The sequence below is a fragment of the Limulus polyphemus genome, unplaced genomic scaffold, assembly GCF_000517525.1.
Source record: "Limulus polyphemus unplaced genomic scaffold, Limulus_polyphemus-2.1.2 Scaffold592, whole genome shotgun sequence".
NCBI classification, from domain to species: domain Eukaryota; kingdom Metazoa; phylum Arthropoda; class Merostomata; order Xiphosura; family Limulidae; genus Limulus; species Limulus polyphemus.
The window spans coordinates 379,342-407,017 of NW_013666202.1; the positions used below are offsets into that span (position 1 = coordinate 379,342).

A 27,676-nucleotide genomic window follows, 5' to 3' on the forward strand; every position below is an offset into this window, starting at 1 on the left:
TAAAGACTTGTGTCGTTAAAGTTTTGTCAGAACGAATTTACGGAGAGTTAATTAACAAACGGAGACGTAACAATATATATAAATTTCAGCTTTTCTGAGTGAAAACTTTTATTAGAGGATTGTATGATGTTTTATCTTCAGAATCAAGCTTAATCAGATAACTACAATTTATATGATAACTACATTCAATAAAGGTGTTTTATAAAGAAAAATTATTGACAAAGCTTAAAAAGTACAGATATAACAAGATGAATTAGTATAATCATTGATTGATCACTTGTACACCATGATAATTTTTTTTTATTTATATCTACATCATTATCCAAAACCTTTTAAAGTATACAAACACCATGATTAAAATCTTTTAAAAAGTATGTATGACATGATCAAAATGTTATGAGCTTAACATACATCTTGGCAAGAAATATTTTAAATTGTGTATACACCAAAATTTCAAATCTTTTAAGTGTTTTAGTTTAAGCTTTATTCAAGTACAGTCATATACTTTTGAAGAGTTGAACATGACAAAATGGAAAGTGCTATGAAAAAAATACCCTTAGTCATGATGAAGTTGCAGTACAGTAAATGTTCATAAATACCTATTGTTTGCATGACAGTAGATTAGGAAGTGTTCAGTGAGACCCTACAAAGTGATGACAATATAATAGGAAGTTCTGAAAGCAGACCCTATGTCATGATGATAGTTTAATAGGAGTTCTATAAAGACACCCATGTTAAGGTAATAGAATAACAAAAGTGTTTTAAGAACACTTTATGTCAATATTATAATATAACAAATAACAGAAAGTGCTATATGAATTACCTATGTTGCGATAACAGTATAACCTGAAAGTGGTATAAAGACATCCCATGTTGTGATGACAGTGTAACAGATAACAGAAACTGCTATAAGGATACCCAATGTTGTAATGATAATACTACAGAAGATGCTATACAGATACTCCATGCTGTGATGACATTATAATATAAAATGTTAATAAGAATACTCCATATCCTTATAACAAAATAGTATAATGTGTTTAAGGATATCCCATATAATGATGACACTATAACATGAAGTGCTGTAAGGATACTCCATTTTGTGATGAAAATTCAAGAGAAAGTATTACAAGGACATCCCAGGTCATAGTGACAGAACAACAGAAAGGAAAGTGCTATAAGGATACCTAGAATCTCTAAGAGAGAATAATAAAAGTAAAAGCTGTAACATTATCATAATTGTCCAATGTTTTTCTGGAATAAGTGGAATCACAATAATTAAAATTTTTTCTGTTAACAAATTTGACAGTTTGTGACTTTACCTCATGTTGGTTACCATTTTCTCAGATCCCAAACTGATAAGTTTGTGCCTTGGCTTCAGACTGATTAATATTTTCTCTAAACCCAGGTTTGTTAATATTTTTCTGACCTAAGACTGTTTAGTCTGTTTCTTAACATCAGCTTATTAATACTTTTGTTTGCTCCCACATTAGTCAGTTTGTGATTTGGGTTCCCACTAGTTTTTTTTTTTTTTAACTTTCTTACATTTCATTTGTTTCTATAATCTCTGACAAATATAAAAAAGAATATTTTGAACAACCTAACTAATGATTTTGAATGAACCAATACATATAGAATAATATAGTTTCATAACAACATGAATTTTATATGATTTAATATCATAAAAAACAACTGAGATATTATGTAAACTTGTATAAAAATATAAATATTTAATATTACTTCAGTTTACTTTACAAGATGATAAAGACAATTACAACAATATTATCAAATTAACATTTATAAAGCAAGTAATCAAGTATCATAAAATACAGCTGATATGTTTAAAATAGTTAATGAATGTTGCATAAGTTTTTATTATAGTAAATAACATTACAATTAAAGTTTATCAACCAAAATCTACTTTACAAAATTATAACAAGCAATGAACAAAACAAGGAAATATGAATATGAGGCAATGCACTAATATTCTGTAAACTATTTGGCTTAAATAACCTATAACATTAAGCTTATGACATCACTACAGTCATGCTTGTACTATGTCATGCATACACAGAAATGGATTCTGCAACTGAAGCAAAACATTACACAAGGAGTGTGCTACTGCTTCTTTTAAATATTCAAATAACATCAAATAAGCTTTATCGGGATTCTAATTCCAATATTCAGAGTAAAAATTAAAGTATCATTGCATTCAGGAGTTAGCCTAAAAGATCAATGTTTTACATAATTAATACACAAAGCTTACACACGCACACACATATAATGTTAAAGTGCTTGTTTGTTTGTATGACAGCCAATCTCTCTGTTGAACTAAATAATCACCATTAGAGATAATGGTTAAATACATGCAATATTTGTAATTCTCATGCAACAAAAGTTGACAAAATGCCTGATTTGGCAGACTTCTATTATGTTGTTAAACTTTGCAACATCCTATGACACCAATAATGCAAGTTACATGCAGTGTGCTCGTGCTGTGATCTTCTATAATTTCAAGCAAGCTGGATGTAATATGTCACCAATAACAGAGCACTATACTGATCAAAAGGGGAATGCCAAACCTAGGTCTACAGAAAAAGGGAATTAGGCAGTGATTTAAGATTCAGGTCCATATATATACATAAAAACAAAACAAAAATGAAACATTCAAATCTTCTTTTGTTTTTAGAATGTTCAGAATATTAATACTCTTTTCATTTAAATAGAATTGTGAGAATAAAGTTTGAAAAATAAGTTTTATATCTACATGTTCAGCCAAAACATGCTAAGCATCACTTATATGCAAAAAGAGATTTTCCGTGAGTGCAGTGGGAATTTAAGAAAATATAAGTTCCAATGTAATTTACAAGCATCAACAATAGACTTAAGTAGCAAATGAACAAGAAATAGATTTTATCAAAAATGATTTCAAAGTTTGCAAGTTTTTTAAGATTGAACTTGAACTTATCACCACCTAATTCACTGCTAAAGATAAAAGATTTCCCAAGAAGTTTTGATACCTCAGGAATCACAGCAGGGAAAACACCAGGCCTGTCAGCTGAAGGAGGGCCACTTATTGGAACGAAAACTGGTGGCGACTGCAGGGGCTGTGGGCTTGTAGGTGCATCAACATGGTGCACCTCTGAGGTGCTACGCTAGAGGACATTAGCAACAGCGAAGAAGGAATGGTGACATCAAGTTATAAACATGTAAATACCTTTAATTATAGATACTACTCACTGAAGGGCTGTCTAGATCTGTATAATGTAGAAGCTATTAACATTAAGCTGTTACTTTACCTTGATATGAAAGTACAATGTTTCAAGAGCATGATCCTTCTTATTTATGGACACAAGTTTTTGCATAGTTTGTTACTTTTAACATTTCGAAAATAAACTTAAAAATCATAAAACCATTGTAAAAATTATCCAGTTGTTATATAAGCCTAAAGTTGAAGAAGTTTTTGCTAGATGCTGGCTGACATAAAAAACTTAAACCATACAGCAAAAATCTTATGTCTATACATCTTTTAAATTTACATGAACTGAGAAGTTTTGCCTTATTATTTCAGCATTAAAGATCTGTTCTCTTCCAAGTTTAAGTTATATTATAAGATACTTAATTATATTTATTGCAGTTAAAATGAGAAAGTTGTTTTTTTTTTACTGATAAACATAAAGCTATGCACTGGGTTATATGTGCTCTTCTCACCACAGGTATCAAAACCTTATTGATGAGTCACTAGGGGGTGAAATTGTTACATAGGCTGGTATGATTGACATATTATTAGATATTTTTATTTGCTTTCACTCATAAATTCTTTGAATTAGTATTTGGAAATCAATTTCTGTTATAATTTGATATTTTTATTCAAATAAAATCATGACAAAGTACCATTTTTATAGTCCACTGCAGTTTCATTGGGTAACTGTATAAAAAGCGTTGCTAAATGGAACTGCCATCCGTTTCTTTCTCTTTGCTATTTTTGTTTATGAAAACTTGCTCTCTGCTATCTTTCACTGTGTAAACTATGTGTGTGTGTTGTGGTGCTTCCAGTTATTTAAATACTTAACAGTAATGTCATTATATTTTACAATTTATGTTATACAATATTAAAGGCAAAATTTTTAGAGCACATACATATAATGGCCTAAAGTTTAGTTTCTTTTAAATTCACATAAAGTTGCATTAGTCTATTACTGACTTAGCTGGATGAATAAGGACTGATAATGCTAAAAACTGCAGGTAAAAACAGGCGATGTTTCATACCACTGCTTTATTTATGATGCAACCATGTTAGATTTTCTCCTTGAGTTACAAAATGTAAATTATCTAAACTTAAAATGCAAGCCATTTATTCATGAATTTTAGATATTATTCTATAGATTATATGTATGATTCTAAAACAAAATAATAGACTTGCTATAATATTTATTAGGTTGATCCTCATTCAGATTTAAAATTAATGTTAAGTAATACACAATCTCCAAAAACATTTTGCTTTAGAATTTTCACTGTGCTGCAAAAAAATGGTAATTTTTTGTTGAAATGTTTATTTTGCAATATAATAAAAAACATGCACCAGATCAATAATGATAAGTATGAAATGCAATTATTTTAAAGGATAAAAACAAGAGAAGCAATTATAACCCAGCAAATGTTGAAAAACAAAAATGAAAAGCAACAGAAAAATCAAAACAAATATATTATTTAGAAAAACAAGACAAAATCATAATAATTTCTTGGAAGGAGTTTTAAATATATAATTCGGATTAGTTTCAATAAACATAAGACAATCATGAAAAACTAAAACAAAACTTAAGTTGTTTTCTTTAATCATACTTCATTAATAACATTATCTTAAATAAATGAAGAACTTAGAATTAGTCTACAAACAAACAAAAATTAACATTATCTATTCAATGCCATGTTTCTGCAAATGTTTTAGTTGGTAATGAGCTTTACAATTTACTTATTCATTTGACTATAGATTTTCTTTTTAAAATTCACATAAATATTAAAAATTTAAATAATCTGCATACTATAAATTAATCATTAGCATGTTTGATCTAAAAAATAAATTACAAAACATATAAAACCTTACAAGCAGTAAATTAAGATTGTGTATTAAAGTGTTTCATTAAAGAGTCAATAAATGACTTTAAATGACATAATCTCACGTCCAGATTTAAAGACAACAATAGGGGTTAATGATACTATTTATGAGAGTCAGTAAACTAACATTATTTATAAATAGCTTTTAAGACACAGGGAGAATGAGATATACAGACAGGAGTTGATTACTAATTATACTGTAAGAGTCCAGAAAAAAGCAACCCATATCTAACTTTAAAAAGAAAGCCAGTTGGAAGTCAACAATACCTTTATTCTGAAGCCAGCAAACAGTAATTAATTTCACACTTTAAAAATAGGGCATATAAAAATACAGAAATATACTGCAAGAGTCAACAAGAGTCATACAACTTGTACTACAAGATGAGAAACATAAACTTGTGTCTAGTATCAAAGACAAAAATAAGAGTTGACAATACTATTTATCCTGTCATATAAACAATCTCTATGCAGAACAGGATATCTCAATACTGTTGTTTATTTCTGAATACTAAAATTTTACCATTTTTAATTTTTCAAGTCTGTATCAGACAGAATTTAGTGCTTGTAAACTTAGTAAGCTGCATATGCTGATAAGCATTGATGCTTACACTGTAAAGAATACACCAGCAGGGAGGGAAGAAGCCAACCAAGAAGATATTCTGATTAAAAACTTTATGGAATGAGTCCTTATCAAGTTCATATGACAAAGTTTCAGTTTTAGAACTATTATTTCTCTAGCTGAAGCTGTGTCAGTGACAACATGAGTCAAGGCAGTAACCTCAACTAAGTTATCAAAGCAGAAGCCTACAACAGTCGTTGTTGTCGCTACACCTGAGACATTATGATGACCCCACATTATTGGATACAGATACCACATAGTGACTCTTTTCAGTATGAATGGCTTCCAGCCAAGTGGCAGTGATAACTTGAACCTGCTGCTCCACCTGTGCTGATAATGTGGATGGGGAGATTCCCTGAACTATAGACATCATGAAAGAAGAGATACCTGTCACAATGGTGAACAGTTTGGTCAATCGTGGCACAGGGATATAGCCAGCACTAAGACAGATTGGATGTTGAAGGACAGGATCATTCAACTTTCAAAAAGTAGTGGTCATTGCCATTAGAAAGTGAGGAAGTATTCTACAGTTCTGTGTGGATTTCAGATTGATGTAGTAATGTGTGTTGATTCATTCCTTTGCTATGTGCAAACAGATGACTTGATGCACTGATAGTATCCTACTAGTCTAGTTTCCTAGATCTTGTCTTTGGCTATTTTTAGGTTGAGCTGGATGACTAAAAACTACTTTCAACTTTCAAGAAATGTTATAGGACCTTTCTTTAATGTATTTCAGTCTCTGTAATTTGCCAGATGCTTTCAAACAATTTATGGAGCTCGTAGCATGCTGTTTTCAATGGGAAGTGTCTTATTTATGTAGAACCTCACAACAAAAACCTGGATATGCTGTTTCAATATTAATAACAAGTAGGTCTGAAAGAAGTCAGAGAAATGTGTTAGCTTAACCAAAACCAGATGTTCAATTCATCATGTATACAGGTGTTAGTAACAAGTAGTATCAAAGAGCCTAAAAACAGGTACAAAATATTGTGTAAAGTATATCATATATGAGTTGAACACTAATGTGCATTTACAGTAAAATGAAGAAAGAACAGAAATGTTTACACCTGTAATATTCATCAAGTACTTTTGCCATATCTGTGTGGCATCAAATTTACTGCTAGAGTAGATTATACATTAGTGAAATTGCTGATGAAATATAGAAAATTGGAAGGTATGACTATAAGTTGAATCCCAATGTTACAGGAGTACAACTTCATCATACAACACCGATCAGACCTCCAGCATGGAAATACAGATGGATGTTCTTGCTGGCAGAAGAGTTTTTTCTATTTGTAGAATATCCATAACCTGGACATAGTGCTGCTGTGAAATCTTAAGTCTCAACTGCAAGAACAAATCATGTCAATAGTGAAGATTCTACCGATGAATGGATACCAAAGATGATGTAAGAGTTAAAGGACCTAGATATAGCTTGGGAACTAATTGGATGCAAGTGCAACCATCACAGACCAGTTAATGTAGTGTTAAATTCCATAACCTCTTGTAATTTGATCAGTTACAGTTATGTGAGAGAGTACTATATCATTATTATAACTCAATTATGAAGCTAGTAGTCCCAAAATCTCCAAGATGTACATGGATTGAAAAACACCATGGAAGTGTCTCATGCTACAGCTAACCTGCAAAGATGGTTTTACTGGATGCATTTCTGCAAATTTGTAGTAACAGTATAGACACTACAGTGCTTGTACAACTCATAGAAAGAATTGTCTACATCAAAGACAATTCCATCAGTGAATTGTAGGTTCTCCATTTCAGAGAATAGCTTTGGATATCACCAGACCCTCCAAAAAAAAACACAGAGGGCAATAATTACACCCTGATGGTAATTGGTTATTTCACTAAGTTGACTGAAGCATATGTGGTGACTGATATCAATGTTCAAACTCGTCATCAAAATATTAGATGATCAGTGAATATCTCTCTCTGAACACCAGAAGAGAACATGTTGATTAAGAAGCAAATTTCAAGTCAGATTTTTGCCAAATGTTTACACGGTATTGGGTGTGGTGAAGACTTGCACTTCACCTTATCATCCTCAGTTAAATGAGAGAATTGTCCAAACCTAAAGTGTATACCTTTGAAGTTGTGAGCTCAGATCGAATTGATAAGGACGAATGAATTATTACATCAATTACTCAAGTCACCAAATCAAGTGAAACAATGCTAATTCTACATGGAGAGTTGAACAGCCTTAACCGCACTCGCTTTTAGAATATAATAATATAGAAGTATGTGTTTAACTAAAAAAAACTACACCAAATGCAGGGCATCTTTACTATAAAAGAGAAATATCATAAACCAACTGAAATAGTTAACAAATTCTAATACATAACTTTGAAACTTATGTTAACCAAGATATAGGACCCACAAACATAAGAGACTAACACTAAAATATTGACTGGCTGAACTAACAAAAAAGGGTTACTGTCATGTGAAGTAGCAGGATTTTATAAGTAATATGAAAAAAAAAAATTCAACTGACAGTTTTGGTTTTCTCATGCTTCAATAGAATTGTGATTGAGAAAATACATATTTTCTCTCCAATAACTTGAGATTTTACGACTGACAACCCCCATACATACCCATACTTGAACCAAGGCTTTTCAGCCAGTGTGTTCTGTCATATGAGCTAGTTGTAAGTTAATACAATCAAAATTTATTTAAACATAAAAATAGTGAGGGAGAGTACCACAGTTATTGACTTATTTATTGACATTAAATTACAACTTAATTAACTGGATGTTTGTTATTATAATGAACATAGGAAAGTCAGCAGTAAAAATGTAAACATGCATTTAACACTATTAATCTAAAAGTATAGTGTGAATTTCAGTCATATGATGCCACTTATTTACTCTTCATCCAATTCATTATTACAATTTATGTATCAGAATGAAGAAAGCAGTATACACTGAAATTAATAACTTCAAAACTCAATTATGTGTAATAAAAGTATTTTATCTTTATCTTTAGGTGACTTTAAAGTGAAATAAATACTTGAATTTAACCTTTACAGCATTAATTATGGTGGGTACACACAATGCAGAACATTGGAAAATATAATTCTGTTTTAATTTTTTTTCAATCTGACAGAAGTACTTATATGTTTGGATTCATGTTCATGCATGATGTTTTCAAAATATATATTTTGTACTTTGAAATTATGATTATTACAGAACAAATATTTTTCTTACATAACACAGTTTGAAACTAAATTGTTACTCTATTTCTATAAAATACAAGAGTAAAAACCTACATGGAACGGTATGGGAGACACATTGCTATAACTTGTTGGAGTAGTAGGTGCTAGGGGTGTTGTCAAAACTGGTTTGGAAGTTACTTCAGGAGCAGCAGGAGGGGTATGGCCAACTCCAATGACAGGAGCATCAGAGGGGATTGAAAATCCACTAAAACAAACAAAAAAAACATTACATTGAAATTAAATAACAGCAAATAATTAAGGTTTAATTTTTGAAGAGATGCAACAAAGTAACTTCCAAAGAAAGCATTTCAGTGTTAGAAATAGATATTGATGAAAGTATAAAAAACTTTAAAAAATAAGAATACGTACTAAAAAGAATAGAATTTCTGAGGTAAAGTGTAATTAATTAATTTATTCCATTAAGTTTGAACTAGCAATATTGGTAAAAGTGATTCTCTAGGTTTATTATTTCAAAATGATTTGAAAATATTTAATGTGAATTTATTGATAACAATCCAAAGTAGATATTCACAAAGTAAAGTAGTCCATAGTTCTTCAGGAAATTCAAAAATATATTGAACACAGCTTTACAAAATCTTGATATTTTTAACTTGCAATCCAACAAAACATCCCATTTAGTAAAAACTTTTTATTGTCTAGTATCTAAGGACGATTTGACAATGAAAAAGAAGATTGAACATATTTTAATCTGAGTCTTCAAGTTCATTTACAATAATCTATGCTTTTGTATTGTTAACAATTAATTAACAACTGCTTAATGAGGAGAATAATACATAGCCTATGATATATATGTGTGTGTGTGTATTTTTTAAAATCCAAACATTTGTATATTCATACTGGCTAAAGGGAGTTTCAAAGGAAAGGATCTGAACAGTATAAAATGTGGGACACAGTTAATTACTGATTGATATTTTGAGTCTTTTACAGTGGTGGATTTACTATTGAGTTAATAAGTTTGTTAATCAGTTTATCTTTTACTGTAGTTTTGTGAATATTAAGTTTGTGTTTCAATGAAGTATTAAAGATATACATTTATAGAAAAATGGCAAGTAAGTGAAACTGTTGTATTAATGTCTAGTTTGAAGTTAACTCTACTAATGAACATTAGTTAAGCTAAATTATAAAATGTAAAGTTCAAGAAATAAAATGCTTTGTTTATCACTCAATGGACTGACATTTACATTCTTCTTTTTTATGGAATAATCCAAAAGAACCTACCCAACTATAGAAATTAACCATTACAATAGTATTTGTAATCAATAAAGCTAAGGTACAAATGTTAACATGTACGTTTAATTTATATATAATGTTCATAATAGATATTACTTATAATGGTATTTTTATAGAAATTAATTTACCCAGGAAATCTATAGTATCATTGATATACCTATTACATATATAAAATGTAAATGTATTTTACAAAAGTATATGAAAGACAAAAATTTATATTTTGAAACTTGAGAAAAGAAGTCCTTGATCTCCTTTTGATGTAACAATATGGCTTCAGATGAATAAGTAGTATAAAAAATTATATAAGCATATATCCTAATAAATATTGTGAATGATAAAGAAGGTTAAAAAGAACAATCTGGAAACATTTATACTAGTTTTATGAGACTACAAATCCTCTGAAAAATTATTTGCATTTTTTGCTTTTTATAATTCATGCTATTGCATTTTTAAAGTTTAATGAAGAATACCATAGAAAAGGTACTGATTACACTGTAAGATCTGCAAGTTCATAAATGAGAAGTTACTCTTGGTAGAGAAACCTAATTAGTTGTTCACGGCTCACATTAATGTGCTCTGTGTCAGTATTATTAATTATTATAGTAAATAAACATTGTAAAATATTGTAAGCTGTAGCTATAATAAGTTAAAATTTCCTCTCTTTTTCCAAATACCAACTTTATAACACATTGTATCTTCTGATAGGTATGTTTCATAACACATTTACTTAATCAATCAATTATGAATGGTCATTAGAATCCAACAATAATTACAGAATTTAAATAAACATTCAAGCAATTAGTCTGCACACTACTATGACTGCTTCCATACACCAATTACAAAATATGAGCTATTTCACTGTTACTTATTCAAAAGTAAGTGGGACATATTTTGTGGAAGATACTTCAATATTTTATTTCTAGAGATTAAAAAATACAGCACTGGAAGGTTCTAAGAGAAAAAATTTTTGATCCATGTTGTACATGAATATTTTTATTACAGTTATTAACATATCTAAAAAGTTTTAAGACCATGGGAACTAAAAATAGTTTTATAACTCATAATTATGATGAAACCTAAAACTAATATTTCTAAAAAGTCACTAATTATCAAAATACCATGCACTTTACGAATTTTTCGTTTTTATATGGTAACATAGGCTCAGAAAAATTGCCTTTTTTGAGGTAAAGTTTCTATATTTTTATATTTTGGGGAGAGCATTAGACATACAGGAATATCATGCTTGTATGGAAAAGGAATCTCTTACACTGCAGGGCACTGGTAGCTCTGGAATCATTCTACTATTTTTGACAACAACAACAAAAGGTTTGTTCTACCAGAAAAATACATTCAATGTTCTAAATGAACTTGATTGAAACATGGGATTATTTTTGAATTGGGATTCCAGGCTCCTTACACTAACCTTGATTCCTCCATAATGCTGGCAATTGGTTCTGGACCACTTCCAGTAAAACCGATGATAAAACAACCAATATTAGTTATTGCAAGAAAAATATCTATACTTATCCATTTAACTATGATGTCAAATAAAACATTTCTGACTGAAACTTCATTAGTAAAGTGTGTTATGACTAAAAACTTTTTTGACAAATAGTGAACTACTGAACATACAAACATAGTATCATGTTATCAGACCTTTGCTGTTATTAAAAAACTTGAACATCTGTATTACTGAGTTCTGTTGATTAACAATCATCAGTATCTTTCTTGGACCTATAGTTGCTTCTCATCCTTAGCTTATGTTATTAGACAAGTCCAAGAGTCTAGTGGTTGCTAAACTAACCCAAGTTTAGATCAGCAGAACTTAGCTATTGCTTCACCTCAAACTACAAGCCATTTCCCTTTCAATTTTTGAATAACAGTAAACTGCTTACATATATTTTAAGAACCCATCAATAGGCAATGATCACAGCTTCATTTTTTGATGACAACTCTTATGAAGACAGTTGTTATGGGTTACAATTGATTAAGAAACCATAATTTTAGAGATAATATTTTGCTTATAAAGAGGTTTTTTCTATTCTTCCTTTCATAATTTCCTAAAAAGATACAGTCTTTAAAAATGTATCTACATCCTTTCTGCTTCAAGCTCTTCTAAAACGTGACATGACATTTGCTGTAATTATATATATGATGCAAAATTGTTTATTTATTGGTTATATTTACATTCTGAGAAAGATTCACAGAAAGATATTTTTACATTTTTTCCTCAGTAAAATTCAAAATGTTTATTACTGAAACAAATTTTTCATAAAGAAAAAGAGATATATGAATAAATAAAACATACTACAGTTATTGCCAAGTGTTTAGCCAGAGTTCATATATATACTTAAATAAATCAGAGAATAAAGTAACACATTCTAAGGATTTTACAATTTTATCACATTAAAATTATATGAATTAAGATTAAAACATAAAACGAAATACTAAAATTAAAAATTTTTAAAGCATAACAAGTAGATGTAAGAGGAAAGTTAAATAATATAAATATAAAAAAAGAAGATATTCATGTAACATGAATTTAATCTGTATCAGCCAATTTATATCATGCATTATATTGAAATAAACATTTAAAAGAGATGTAGTGATATTTTTTACAGGTTTTTAAATCATTTTCAGAAGAAAAGTGTAGACTATTAACATATAATAGAAGTCACTACATAAGTGTCCAAGGAATGTGATCAACAAAGCTTCATGAATAGAAGTGAAATTTTCATGCAAGTTTTCCCAATGTATTTATTAACACAGTTGAGTTAATTACAGGCTTTAACACTGATGTACCTCAGTACTTATGGACTATAGTTCTTGTTGTATAATCTTACAGAAAACCATAACACAATTACAGAATTGACATACACAGGATATGATACAAATAAGTGAACAAAACATTTCTTGGCATAATGTTTGAATTGGAACTTTAAGGAATATATTTGATAAAACTATCAAGAAGAATAAACAAATGACTAAAAAATAGTTACTTAATAATTTAACCACAGGTATGGGATGTTTTCTTTTACACTAAAAAGGTGAAAAAACTTACGGAGCTACTGGTACTGCCTCAAGATTTGGGGCTATGATCTTGGCTGCTTGTTTAGCATGGATGTCGCAATACAGTTTGTCGTTGATGTTAAAATATCCTGAAGAAAAATTAAATTGTACTTTAAATGATGTTCAGAAATTTTATTAAAAAATTGTGTTTTATTAATTTTACTGAATGAAATATTATTGTAATGATACAAACACACACACACACACACACATATACATACATACACAAAACTATATGTCTATTCAAGACAAATTTTGCTGCCAAATAACTGACTATAATAAATGGTTGTCTGGAAGTTAAATAATTCCCAAAATGAAAACAAACCATGGTTGTTGAGCAACAATATTTTGTTTTTATAGCAAAGCTTCTAAGGCTTTCTGCTGCCATCCCTAATTTTGACCAGAAGAAAGGCAGCCACTCAGCAGTACTCAACTACCCATGCCAAGAGATTGACTTCCACTCTTATGATGCACCCACACCTTAAAGTGTGGGAAATTTATTGTGGTATTGCATGGATTCTAACCCTGCTTTCTAGCTCTGAAATCTGGAGCTTTACCAAAGATGCAATTGTACCCTTTGAGCAACAATAACGTTGCAAAATCTCTTCCTATATATTCTACTGTGGACTGTGAACCTTTGAAAGTCAATCTACATTTCAGCTGCTACTTATTGATTCACTATTGAAAAATACAGTTTCATCAGCCTTTACAAAACTTTTGAAAAACAAATTTCTTATAGAAAATAAAATATACTTAATTATTCAACATTAGGGACTTAAAAGCACAGTGTTTAGAAGGAAAAGTCTGAGAACCTAAAGTATAACATAAAAAAAACATAATTAAATATAAAGTGTTTCTAAAAGTCCAACATCTGGTTGTTATCAGTCTTAGGAAATGTACCTTTAAGCATTGAATAAGCAGACTTGTGTTTTGATTTTTCACAAAACCAGATATTACATGTGACATACATTTTAAAACCATGCCCTAGAATTTCCAAGTCACATGAGCTATAAGTCACTTTTGGGTTCAGTAAGGTTTTTAACTTCTGTAGTTTCCCATTCAGGTTAGTGATCTGGTAAAAGTTCTGTTTCAAAATAACTGTTAGTTCTTTACAAACCAGTTTAGATTACAAGATTTATTTAGAGTTTAAAATATGAATACCTTATTCAAGGAGATGTCCATTACAAGGAATACTTATAACAGCATGATAAAAAATTGAATGGTCATAAAAAGCTTAATTATGATAATAGTTTTACAAGTATGTTGACATATAACTTTTCTCAGCATGAAATTAAGTAAATCCATATTATAAAACCTAATAGTTACCTGCATTTTTCAATGAATTACCACAAGTGCTGCAATTGAAACACTCTGAATGAAGGTTCTTGTCCTTTATCCTCACAAACACTCCACTGAAATTATATAACATTATGATTGGGGTATAGTAAGTATACTTCCAGTATGCTAAATCAAAAAGCAACCATTACTTTAGTAAACAATATAAACAAGTTCAAGAAAAAAGCTTTTTGATTTAATGTAGTGGAAGAATATTTACTTCACTTGTATCTGAGAAAATCAAATTAAGTAAAGATGATGCTCTTTTCACCCTGAACAAAGGAAAACTAAGGTGAGGGTGTACTCTCATTACTCTAAACAGAATTAGACTAAATAGCAATAATGCTTTGTTTACTATAAACAGAATTTGACTATGTAGAAATGATGTTTTGTTCATTCTGATGGTAATCAAACTTACTTGAAGTGATGCTTTATTCATCCTTAACAGAATTAAACTAACTACAAGTGATACTCTGTTTATCCTAGATGGAATTGGACTAAGTAGATTCAGTACACTGTATATTCAATTCTTGTTCACATTGGAGACACTACTATCTTTTTTCAACTTATTTATATTTTAAACAATACAGTGAGTCAGAAGCAACATGGCACATCATCTACAGTTACCTCACATTTACTAACATTTTTGTTTTGTTTTACATGTTATTTATTATTAAAGCAATCTATATGCCTTAGATTCACTTTTATTTTTAAACTTGTTTGCATCACTTACTGAAGTAACATTATGAACAGATTATAATTTTCTTAACCTCTTCCTGTACTGAATTAACAATGTATCATCCTTACTTAGTCTAATTCTCTTCAGTGTAAGCAAGGTATTATTTACAATTATTCTGACTCTTTTCAGAATAAACATAGTATTACAATCACTCAGACAGATTATGCTTAGGAGAGTAACTTATCCATTATACACAATTCAGTGCAAGGAAACATGTTCACTTTTTCTGATTCTGTTCAGTTTGGAAGGAGAGTAAACACACTTAGCCTGATTCTGTTCAGATTGATCAGAGCGTCATCTTTATTTGGTCTAATTTTTTCAGGAGGAACAGTTTATTATGTATCACTTAGCCTGATTATGGTCAAACATGTGTGAATATCCATTTCATCTGAATCTGTTTCGATAGGAGAAATAGAGTACTTTGCTTTTTTTTTTCTGATTTCCATAAAATGTGTACATTATAGCACATTCAACTTTCTCCAGAAATGTGGGGAGTAGTACATTTATTTTGTCCAATTTCTGTTTAGGACAAGCAGAGAATCGTTTCTATTATTCTGACTCTATTCAAGATGAAAAAAATCATAATTTCTACTTAACTTGACTCTTTTCAGCAACATAGCAAGAGGTATACTTAGTTCAATGCTATTCAGGGCATTGCAACCTGATTCTATTCAGGGTTAAACAAGTATCACCTGAACTTAGTTTATTTTTGTTTAGAATGAATGGAATATCACCTTAAGTGTTATCCTGTTCAGGGTCAGCAGAGCATCATCTCTTTCTAGATTTATTCTGTTTAAGACAAATAAAGTATTACCTTTATTTTTAATAAGTTGAAAGTCAACCAAGTATTCACTCTGTTAAGTTGGGTTATTTATCACTGCATGATGGAAACTTTAAGCAAACTTTTTGTATACAGAATAACGGAGAACTATCTAACCACAAAAACTATAATTTAATATATTTTGCATTCTATAAGATACTGCTTAAGCCCACGAAATGGTCTTGTCAATTTCAAGTATAAATTTGAGTGTTTTGCCACAAAAAACACTATATATGTTCTTTGATAAAAAGTAAAAAATTCAATGATATGCATATTTTTTAAGCTAATCTTGAAAGCAACAATATAAAGAAGTTTTTGTAAATGTTGATATTGTAAAGAGTAATGAAAAATGTGACTACTTCAAAATTCTAATTAATGCTTTATTATAGGTTATTTTTATTTTCCTAAAGTAATTTAGTTACTTGGATAAAATAATCATATAATTTGTACAAAATATAATTATTAGTTTAACAGTGTCTTAAGATACTATCTTGAATATGTGTAGCTATATGCTCCAGATGAAAAACTTTAAAAATCTAAAGACTTCACTACCGTATGCAGGTCATCATTCTTAAGGATTTTCTGTTATACAACATAACCTTATAAACATATGTCTTAATTCATATGCTATAATGTCTTGTCACAGCTACTAGTACACTGTTTAATAGCCACTACTTGAGTTTGACACAGAAACTTATAATTATATATTGTTGATAATAAATAATTAAGGAATCCAAAGTTAACTTTTCTATAGACACATCCATAATGTGAAATTTTCCAGAGCAAAAAAAAACAAACAAACTTAGTTTTATTTTCCACTTATATTCTGACTAATAAATGAGGAAAAGGTAAAGCCTTCAGATCATAGCATCATTCTTTTAGCTCTGAATAATCTCTACAAACTTGATCCCATAATACTGTATGTACTTCAGTGAAATGGAGAAACTGATATATGAGCCCTTATCTCAATCATATAGGTCGACTAGAAATGTTTATGTTAATTCTATGTGAGCAAGACACAACCACAAATAAATGGTGAGAAGACTTACACAATTAGACGACCACATTCAGCACAAAGATTCTGATTGGCTGAGGGTTCTACAGGTTTTTCAGATTGGGGTTTTGGTTTAGGAACTTCCACATGTTTTACTGTTCCACTTGCAGGAGTAGGAGATTCTATGTAATAAAGAACAAATTAATAGTTGCTACATGGAATTTGCAAAATTAACTAAATAAAATATACCAACTGAAATAACACAATTTAAAAACTAAAAATCTACATTTAATGTCAAAGAACAAACTTATTCTAAAAATACTAAAAGATACTAGAGCAAATTATGTGCTAGAGTACAAATGTCTAATACTCTGGTACCTTCTACAATTGCTTGAATCTATTATTAAATGGAATATATTTATATAACAAAAATCTAAGCCTTCAGAGTCTGATTTTAAAAGAAAATTAGCATCCATAATGTGTTTAAAATAGTTGTAAAAATACTCAAATATTACACAAATGTGTAATATATTGTTTGAAGTTTATAAGAATAGTTATGAAAACCATCAATGAAATCAAACAGTAGAATTTATCAACTCAAACTTAAATAATCATTTCAGAAAATCAAAAACTGTCTTAAACCATTAATTATCTGTATATTAATACAAACAATAATTATTGCTAACATTATCTTCCAATTATAATAAAAGACATAGAAAACAGGGCTTCTTACCATAAAGCAGATATAATCTTATATTTTGTGAAATGTACAAGCTCATATTAAGCAAAAAAACATACAACTAGCTTAGGATTACAGATTTAATCAATTTTAGCTTACATTACTCAGGCTAGCTAGGTGTTGTCATTTACTTGAACTTCATATCAAAAACTACTTAAGTGAAAAAAAAAGTATACTGTAAGAGTATTTTAAAAATACTTTACACTGTTTGAAGTAGAAAATTTATTTAGTAACTAAAAATTATTTGTTTCTATCAGTTTGTTTTGAGGTTACATATGTAAAATATTACCATAAAATATAAATAAAATACATATCTTCAGAGATGAAACAAGAGACAATAAAAGTTCTATGGAATTAAAAAACCAGGCAGGGTTAATAACAATAAATAAATCAGAACTTACCCGGCTAGGTCAGACTTACACCTACAACTACAGGAGAAAAGCAAGCAGAGATATTAGTTAGCAGAAAATAATGGACTTACTGACTGAAAAGTACAAGAGTGGAAACTACTCCCATGAAGAGTTTGTTAGCCATCTAGTAGTTGAATCAGAGGGAAAGAGTTGAAAGTGCCAAACACATATAAACTGAAGCATTCTAATACTACCTGAGGATTTTAGCTGGAATTATCCTTGTACACAGTGATAATGCTTCTCAATGTGTCAATTTTAAATAATGAAAGTTTTGAGGCAAAAAATTAAAGTTACAAAATTAAGGTATACATCTATAAAGAAAAATGTTTCAAATTTTGAAAAATCTGGAGACATTCTATACTTTGTAAAATGTTCATTTTTCTGGTTTCAGCTGTACTTATGTTGAAAAGGACATTTTTACAAGAAGAACTAAGAGATTTCTAGAAAACTAAATATTACTCATTTTTGATAATTCAGTTTCAAGAAAATTAAAGAATCAATTTTGAAATATTGCGACTGAAAACAAATGAGAATTTTTTAAACTTTTCTGTAATCATTCCCTCTGATTCAGAGGCTTACCTTCCCCCCTATCTAAAGCCATTTGGAGTTTACGAAAAGCTTGGGACTGGGTACTGGGATTTGATATCCCCTGAAAGCTCATTTCATCATCTTCACCTGTGGCAACTGGGATATCCTCTTCATGCACCATCCTATACACAGCAGAATCTTTGTTCACAGGCTGCTGCTCCTTCATAAAATTGATCCTATATAAAAAGAGCATACAAACAGTTCATGTTGTGTAGTTATCTTTAGAATAGCTGAAACTATTGTTATTATATGATTAAAATGACAAAATAAGCAAATGTTTGCAGATAATCAAACATATTCCACCTTGAATTTTTCTAACTGGAAATTCATCACAGATCTTTCAAAACCCACAGAGTTCAGATGAAATACATACTTGTGGCACCAATTTGTACTTTACCTTACTGTTTAATATCTCAGAAACAAGAATATGTTTTAATCTTAAAATTAGAAAATTAAATTACCTTTGTCTATTATGACAATATGGAAATAAAAAAAAAAAGAGATTAAAATTTTATTGTAAAACCTAACTTAATATAAAAATTTTGTTTTTTTTACCCCTTGGCCCCAGTTGTCAAGATTTCAGTCTGTGCTGAAAGAGTATCAGTAATGTTGTTCATGGAATAGATGTTGGCTGGAGAGTTGTACTGGTTGTGGACAATTGTTTTCATCTGTCCGTCCTCTCCAGTGATGAAAGGTTTAGCACTTACATTATGTTTGCTTCCGATATTCAAAGACTCCTACATGAATAATGTTGAGCACAATTAAAAGAAATTATTCATAATTATAAAACTTCAACATCCCAATATCCCAAAAAATACTACAAAGATCAGTAGATCTATCATATGCATAAATAGTACAGTATTTTTGTTTGATTCTGTTTATGAACAATACCCTTAGGAAATATTATTTAAAAAAGAATACTATTACTTCATATTTTGCAATTATATTTAGTAACAATATAGTTTGGTAAATTTATGACTTGCACTGTTAAGTAATTCTGTTTATTAACAGCAATGTCATTTAACTTCCATTGTGACATGAACAGTACTGTTATATAATAGTTTAAAGATAACATTATATGATAATTCTGGTCAGAAAAAGCACAGTCTTAAGTTATTCTGGCTGTGTGCATTTAAAAAAGTATATAAAATTAGCTTTAGATACTTTTGTTTATAAATAAAACTATTAGGTCATTTTGTTCATAAACAAAATTTAAAGGTTGTGTAAAACTTGGGCTGGCAAAATAATGAGACTTTTAAGGCTTAACAAAAGTGACTAAAGTTACATTTGACTGCAGATGTTTTTTCAAATTCCTTTTTTGTTCATGTGGATTGTGAATCAGAGGTGTGTGAAAATAGCATTTCAAACATATTCTTTTGTCTGTCACAAGGCACTGCTTAGGGAGCCTTTTGTTCACCACCACAACTTCTAAGTTGAAATGATGTTTGTATACAACAAATCAAATATATTGCAATGATGTAAAATGCTTAAGCTCGTTAAGCACTGTGACTTGAAATCACATTTGACTCTAGATGTTGTTTTGCTTTCCATTCCCTTGGGAAAAGGCATATTTAAAATGCAATTTTTATCTATTGCTGATTCCAAGTTAGTAATGGGATAATTAAAAGGACTTTGGGAAAGAAATCTGCAGACAAATAGGATTTAAATATTGTAAGACATTTTTGATTATATGTAGTACTACAAAGACTAAAGTTATTTTGTTTATATTGTTAGAGAATTTTGTTTATAACAATACAGTACAGCCATTCTTCTTATAACATGTCATTCTGTTAATGCAGCCTCTTTGTTTCACTCCCATGTAGGAATACTGCTGGCTTATCTCTCACCTTGGTAAACAGAAAAAGTAACAGTTAGATCTACCTGTTTGGTTGCAGCCAGAGATGTCTTGGTGACTGGTTTGACATCAGGGCTACTAGAGTCTACACCAACTGTCACTGTGGGTCTCCAAATCCTCATTCCTCCTCTGTTTTGTAAACAATACATAATATCAGTTTGGAAAAATCATGGTAACATATTACTGTTTTTGTGTTCGATATACCACACACCAAATATGTAATAACTAAATAATAAAGAAAGAATAAATAAGAATTAAATAAAAACAAGACATAAAAAATATAGCACAAGGAAAGCAAAAGTAGTTCATAGTAAAGAGATTGTTATAAAAGATGAAGGGTCATTAAATAAAAAAGATTAGATTATAATTAAACAAAGTACAATGAAAGGAATGGAGAAGCTGATAGAAAAATTCTGTAATGGAAGATAAAAGTTACGAAACACAAAAGAGGAAATGGAATTAATGTGGGGATAATAGAAGAAAAAACAAACAGAAAGCTTGGAAAGAAAGATAACAAAAACTTGATCCAATTTTTTTTAAAATTCTAGTTAATTATATCACACTTTTAATTTGAATCATACTTTATTATTGCTATGGCTTTCATTGGTTTTAACAGCATTTTAACGTTTTTTAATAATCTATGATTTTAACTCCATCTTGATATTCTGACCACCTGTATAGTTTTAAGGTTTTAAGCATGGTTTAATGTCCTGATTACCCATGACTTTCAGTGTAATGATTAAATAAAAGACTTTTGAAACAAGGAAGTAAATGTAGGGATGCCTAATATCAATCCTTCAAAAATAATGCAAATAAGATAGTAGGGATGGCATTTGCATCATCCCTACATAATAGCACAGGCACACAGTATAGCAGAATATTAACAGTCAAAAATAGGATTAGACTCAATTGTGATTGAATAGTTATATATATTGCTATATGTTAATTCTTGCCTGAGCTATTTTGTAGGGATGATGCAAATGTCATTCCTACTATCTTGTTTACGTTGTTTTTGAAGGATTGATATTAGCCATCCCTACATTTACTTCCTTCCTTGAAAAGTTTTTTCTTTATTTGTTTGCTTGTTTTTTAAATGCAGTGTTTTAATAGACATAGGGAGGTTGTATTTATAGCCAAGTTCTAAATACAATGAAGTTCCAAACTGGAATATTTAGAACACCAAATTTCTGTAAGAAAGCTAATTTCAAGGGGTAATGATAACATTGTTTACACTAGAATTTTTTTTTTTTTAATTAATACTAGTTAGTAATAATACTTATAAAGGCAGATACTCCATTTGAAACTATGTAAACTCAGTGAAATTGGTTGACACAATTGTTTTGGTTTTTGAGTTATCATGTAATAAAAAAGAACAAGAAATTCAAACTTTTTGCTATGATATTTACTGACATCCTCAGAACTTATGACTCAGTCATTACATAGATATTGTTATAAAAGGAAACATTGTATAGTATTGTAAAGTTCTGATGACCTATTAAGGAGATATTTAAAATAACATTTCGATGAACAATCCAAGCCATCCCAACATAGGCAGTTCTTCCACTTGTTTTTTTAAGTATCTGTGGTTTTAACTATTTATTTTTCCTACCAGTGGTTTTTACCTATATTTTACCATTCTGGCTAGCTGTGATTTTTAACTATGTTTTAATGGCCAGAGTATCTGTAGTTTTAACTGTGTCTTAATGTTCTGGCATGCTGTGATTTTAACAATATTTAGCCTTATGGCTAGCAGTTGTTTATTCTGTATTTTTAAGATTCTAACTAGCTGCTTGTAACTGATGTTGCTGGGATTTCCATTATGTTTTAGCTAGCCTGGCTATCTGTATTCTAATATTCTGGCAAACTGCGAGTTCAACAATATTTTTGAAATGTATTTTAAAAATCTAGCAGACTTTTTAGTAATTAAAGTTGACATTGTAACTACCTAGAGCTTACACTGTGTTTTAACTAACCTGACTACTTGTATTATAACATTCTAATAAGCTGTGATTTTAATAAAATTTTAGTCTTCTAACTAACTGTTACATCTCAGTTTGTTAATTAACTTTCCGTAACTTCGTTCCGACGAAACTTTAGCGACACAAGTCCTTACTTTATAAAACTGGTTTATTCTTTCCGAATACAACTCTAAGATACACTTATTTTCAACAAACGCTATAACTCTCAAAGAACGTTTCTCGTGCTCTCGGACTGCAGTTCAATTACTCACTGTCTATACACACATTATTGCGTCACGTTGTCACCCTCTTATATATATACCAGACTACCCTATCTAGTAAATGCTAGGGCATTCATGAAGGAACAAGATAGTTCTAGAAACTAGAGGGCGTGAGAATAGTCACGTGATCTCGATGACGCAACATAACTATAGTTTAGAACTTTACTTTAACACATCATAAAACAAAGTTTATTTCGCAGTATATTTGTTTGATACTGGAACAGTGGAAGCTCTGCAAAGTGCCAGACATTGCTGAAGAAAAGCAGTCTACTTAATAATGAAATGTGCCAAACTAATTATTGAGGAATAGAAATGTGGAATGGAAAAAATTCAACAGTTGGTGTTTACTATCACTCAGATTAGCATCTGGCTTTATCAGAATCAAACAGTACAAACGAGAAGCTTTTTTGGAGGGGTGATAATGTTTTTCTTGTTAGCCTTATTCCCGCCATGAGGTGAAAACAAAAACTGAAGGTAACGATATACCCGAAAAGGCGAAGTGAGTGTATATTTAAGAGGCAATGAGATATATAACGGGGCCAAATCTATAATTAGATTAATGAACGCCGTCGCCGTTAGTTTCGGGAGGTCCCCCACCCCACAGCTAGTTCCAGCTATGATAATACTCCGTTGAAAAGCTGCTTTGTAGTTTATATTACTTTTGACTGGAAATTTGATAAAGCGACGTAAAAAACGCCACTCTATTGTACAGTAAATCATCTACAGAATTTAAGTACCCAAGCCATATAGACCAATAAATGATTTAAATGCTACGTACATAGGTGAAATTTAGGAACTTGCTTGAAAGAATATAATCGTCCTTCGTCACACATATTTGAATTCAATAGAAACATATAAAACAGATTTTCACCAGATAATACTTGTATTTGAAATAAAGAATTAGAAGACAACAAAAGAAAAATTTTTGAAATTAACATCCCCTTAACAAACATCCTGGTACCACCCGTTATCTCTTCAGAAGTTGACAAGTAATAAAACAGTGAAAGCAAAGGGCTGAACAATTTATCAATATCATACGTACAACGTTTCACCGATTTTTTTCTGTTCTTGGGCTCTGTATGTTACCTAATGATGCTGGGTAAAGACCGGCGAAATGTTGTATGTATGTTATTTTCTTTATCCCACTGAAAGCCGTAATAAATAGTTTTAAGCAAGTATTTTTTTGAGGAATGCTGCTGGAATCGTGCCTAAATGCCTTACACATGACTATCAAGATGAATTACTTTTTCACAGTCTAAAAACAAATACTGTATTTCTATTTCTGTTCCTTTTCAAGTGAAGTTAAACATCGGAACTGTATATGAGAAAGAGACCAGCGTTACTTATATGTTCTACAAATTAACCTGTTACATGTTTAACTTTAAGCAAAAGCTATTTCTCGAGAATGTTGTGATTTTTCAGTTGTACTTCCTCATCGTTTAATTTTTCTTTTTCATAATGATTTAGCAGTTGATTTCCTTTACTCTAGCTAAACAAGAATGTATATAAAGGGCCGTCGAGAAAGGCGGCGGGCCCCGGGGCTAGGGTCGCTCCGGACCCCGTAGGGATTCAGGAGCTGAGTCCCTGATGGAAGACCAAGAGGGAAGCTCTAGACTTTCAGTAATTTTAGCAATATTTTAAGTCTTAATACCACTAAGTTACGGCTTAAGTGCCGATTTTCTTTGTGAAATTTTCCGTGGACAAAGGCCTTTAACAATCGATAATATCATTTTGAGAAAAGAAAAAATGAAAAATCTGTTCATTTAATTGGATAATTTATTGAAAGTTTAAACACATTATCAAGAATTACTTTAATGAGTTCAGTAATGCAGAATTGTGATAACTAAACGAAACATGCTTTTCGTGCCTTTTTTAAAGCAAATGTTTTTATTATTAAATCTTTGTTTTTAGTGTCAGTTGCAATAGCATTACCAGCAGTTTTTGAATGTTCTATTGCTATAACTATGTTTGAAGGAAATTCCTTTATTCAGTCTAAAGTTATGCTATTTTCCATTTTGAACTTGGCTTGTAGACTAATTTCGCATCAGTTTTTCTGGTCTCTGGATTCTTAGCTTAAGAGTATGCAAATTTTTAAAAAGTCGAGTTTAAAGTTGGGGCATTTTTGTGGGCCCTTGGTGGGCCTGCATATATATGTATATCTGATACTCCTTTAGCCAAGACCGTGTTTGCGTGGTTTACACAGAAGTAGCACCTTAGTTTCTGAAAACATGAAATAGGAGGTGGTTCCAGGAAGACCTAACTTCTGATACTGCTGTTATAGCCTGTGTTTTGTTTGATTGTTTTGTTGTTGTTTTAATTTAAACACACAGGAACCGACACTCAAGTACTGGGTCCCATTCTCACGCTCACGCTCGTTAGTAAAAAATCTTGTTTTAGTCAAAGTAGCAGCTTTCCATAACTTACTGTGGTTGGTTTATCGACTGGATTCAATTCAAATTCTGCATCACATTGATCCAGGAAATGCACCAACTTGCACCAGCGAATAAAAAATTTCTGGGGGACCATGCCCCCACATACACCTAGAAGACGCCCGTCTTAGGCGTTCACAGCACTTTACCGCGCGATAAAAGTTTACTTTTTCAAATATCTCACTAAAACAAATTCCTAAAAATTGGCATCACTCTAGACGTTTCTTGAAATGTGTTGTACTGTTTACCCAGAAAGAGGTATAAAGTAATGTCTGGAATTTTCTCCAAAGCTCTATAACAAAACAAAAACGAATTAGGCTAGTGTGTGTTTAGTCTGTTAAGAAGGAGTTATTGAGTTAGCGAGTTCGTTAGTTAGTTAATGAGTAATAAGTGAATGATTTATTCAATTTGCTTGTTATTGTAAGTTAAGTAGTTATTTCAGTGCTGGGAATACTGAGCTTGTGTTTTGACAAAGAAATATAAATTCGAAAAAACGACAAGAAAGTGAAACTATTTATATCATAAGCTAACCAAGAAACTTGAAGAAATAAAACGTTTTTGTTTGTTTCGTTAAGTGGCCTAAACTTTTTTTTCTTCTTCTTCCGAATAATTCAAACAACCCACCTTCAGCAACATAAATCAGTAAAATACTGCACTAGGAAGGCCAAATTTTTAATTATATTCTTTATAGTGACAGATGGTAGGAGTGAAACGACTATGCATAAGAACAGACAAAACATCCCATTTCAAAGTTATTTCATAATTATCAACGTCGTTTGAACATTATGATACTGTTGACTATGAATAAGTTCCTATTCTTATGCATAATGGCTTCACGCCTACCATCTGTCACGAGGGTGCCATTCGAAATTATGACTCCTAGTTATAAGAAGCCATGTTGAACTACCAGGGTAGCGTTAGAAATTACGTATTAATGCCCAGTTCATGTTATACTTCTTATAGTATTTATGACAATAATATGAAAAAACACCCAATTTGCTAAATATAATACAATGCGCATATTACATTTCTATAAGATCCTCAGTGAAATGGCAGAAGTGACGTTTTCAAATGTAGGCAATAATTTGTCTGAATTACGCAAAAGGTTGGTAGTTGCAAACGAAGTTTATCATTTATTTCAATAATAGAAAAGCCTTAAATTAATAATGTTGTTTATGGAAAGCATCATAGGCTGACATTTGTAATAAATTATATGTTCAAAATAATGTTTGTTTTTGTTTGTTAGAAGTTAAGCACAAAGCTACACAATGGGCTATCTGTGCTTTGCCCACCACGAGAATCGAAACCAGGTTTTTAGCGTTGAAAGTCCGCAGACATACCGCTGTGCTACTGGGGGGCTTCAAAATACTACAAAAAATATATCAGTCGTTTGTAATCACAGATGCTTTGTTTGTTTTCGAAAATTCATGTAAAGCTGCTTAAGGGCTGTCTGGTTTAGCTGTCCCTACTTGTGAGCTAGAGGAATGGCAGCTAGATAACAGTACCCACCATAAACTCTTGGGCCACTCCAGTCTGGCTGAATAGTGAGATTTGACTGTCACCTTTATAACGCACCTACAGCCAAAAATTACGAATTACATTTTTCCTTTTTTTTAGATAACGGACCCGAAGATCTATAGTCCAAAGCTACAAATGTTTTGATTGAAGAATACAAAACGGTTGCGTTTTATACTGCAGGTGAAGTGTGTCTATACGAAGATGTGCAACACGAAATACCATCGTTGTTTCTTTTATTTATTTTTGCCATCCTAATCTACATTATTAACCTACACCTACAACTGAAACCATGTTAAAAGCTGCGACTTGAGTGTTATAAAAGTATGATAACTGTACTGATATTCATTAACTTATAAAGGGCGTATAATCAATTAAAAATGTATAGTAATAAGTAGTAAATACGTGAATCACATTGTGAAGTAGTGCCTTACGTCTCTACAAACTAGTTTGAAATGTAGGAAAATTCTGATGAATAACTATAAAACTAATTATATCTTCTGATCTTTAAGAAAGTTTACTAAGGTGGCCACAGCTCAGATTAGCCCATTGCGCTAAACAAACAAGTCTACTAAACAACAACAGTATTTTAACATTTATGGTTTAAACCCAAACGCTCGTGAAGCATTAGAAACTAATTAGTCTTAAACTTGTGATAAAAATTACAAATTTTAGGCATACTAATATTTTAACATTGTTCAAATAAATCCAGTTAACTGGTAGTTTGTGT

At 30.6% G+C, this 27,676-nt stretch overlaps 1 protein-coding gene across 10 annotated transcripts in view; it reads right to left on the bottom strand.

The window, feature by feature from the left end:
- Positions 1 to 27,676, bottom strand: part of LOC106459323 (PDZ and LIM domain protein Zasp-like) — a 78,845-nt gene that overhangs the window by 14,172 nt on the left and 36,997 nt on the right. For 2 of the 10 annotated variants that reach the window (XM_013918934.2, XM_013918942.2), the window contains exons 3-11: positions 20,790 to 20,892; positions 19,464 to 19,645; positions 18,900 to 19,084; positions 17,227 to 17,353; positions 14,610 to 14,695; positions 13,276 to 13,372; positions 11,638 to 11,676; positions 9,018 to 9,168; positions 3,021 to 3,155 (exon numbers count right to left, since the gene is read on the bottom strand). In XM_013918934.2, the coding sequence (XP_013774388.1) occupies positions 3,021 to 3,155; positions 9,018 to 9,168; positions 11,638 to 11,676; positions 13,276 to 13,372; positions 14,610 to 14,695; positions 17,227 to 17,353; positions 18,900 to 19,084; positions 19,464 to 19,645; positions 20,790 to 20,892 (1,105 nt within the window). The remainder of the gene's footprint in view (positions 1 to 3,020; positions 3,156 to 9,017; positions 9,169 to 11,637; positions 11,677 to 13,275; positions 13,373 to 14,609; positions 14,696 to 17,226; positions 17,354 to 18,899; positions 19,085 to 19,463; positions 19,646 to 20,789; positions 20,893 to 27,676) is intronic. The other 8 variants (XM_013918938.2, XM_013918943.2, XM_013918944.2 and 5 more) reach the window with 6 other exon arrangements.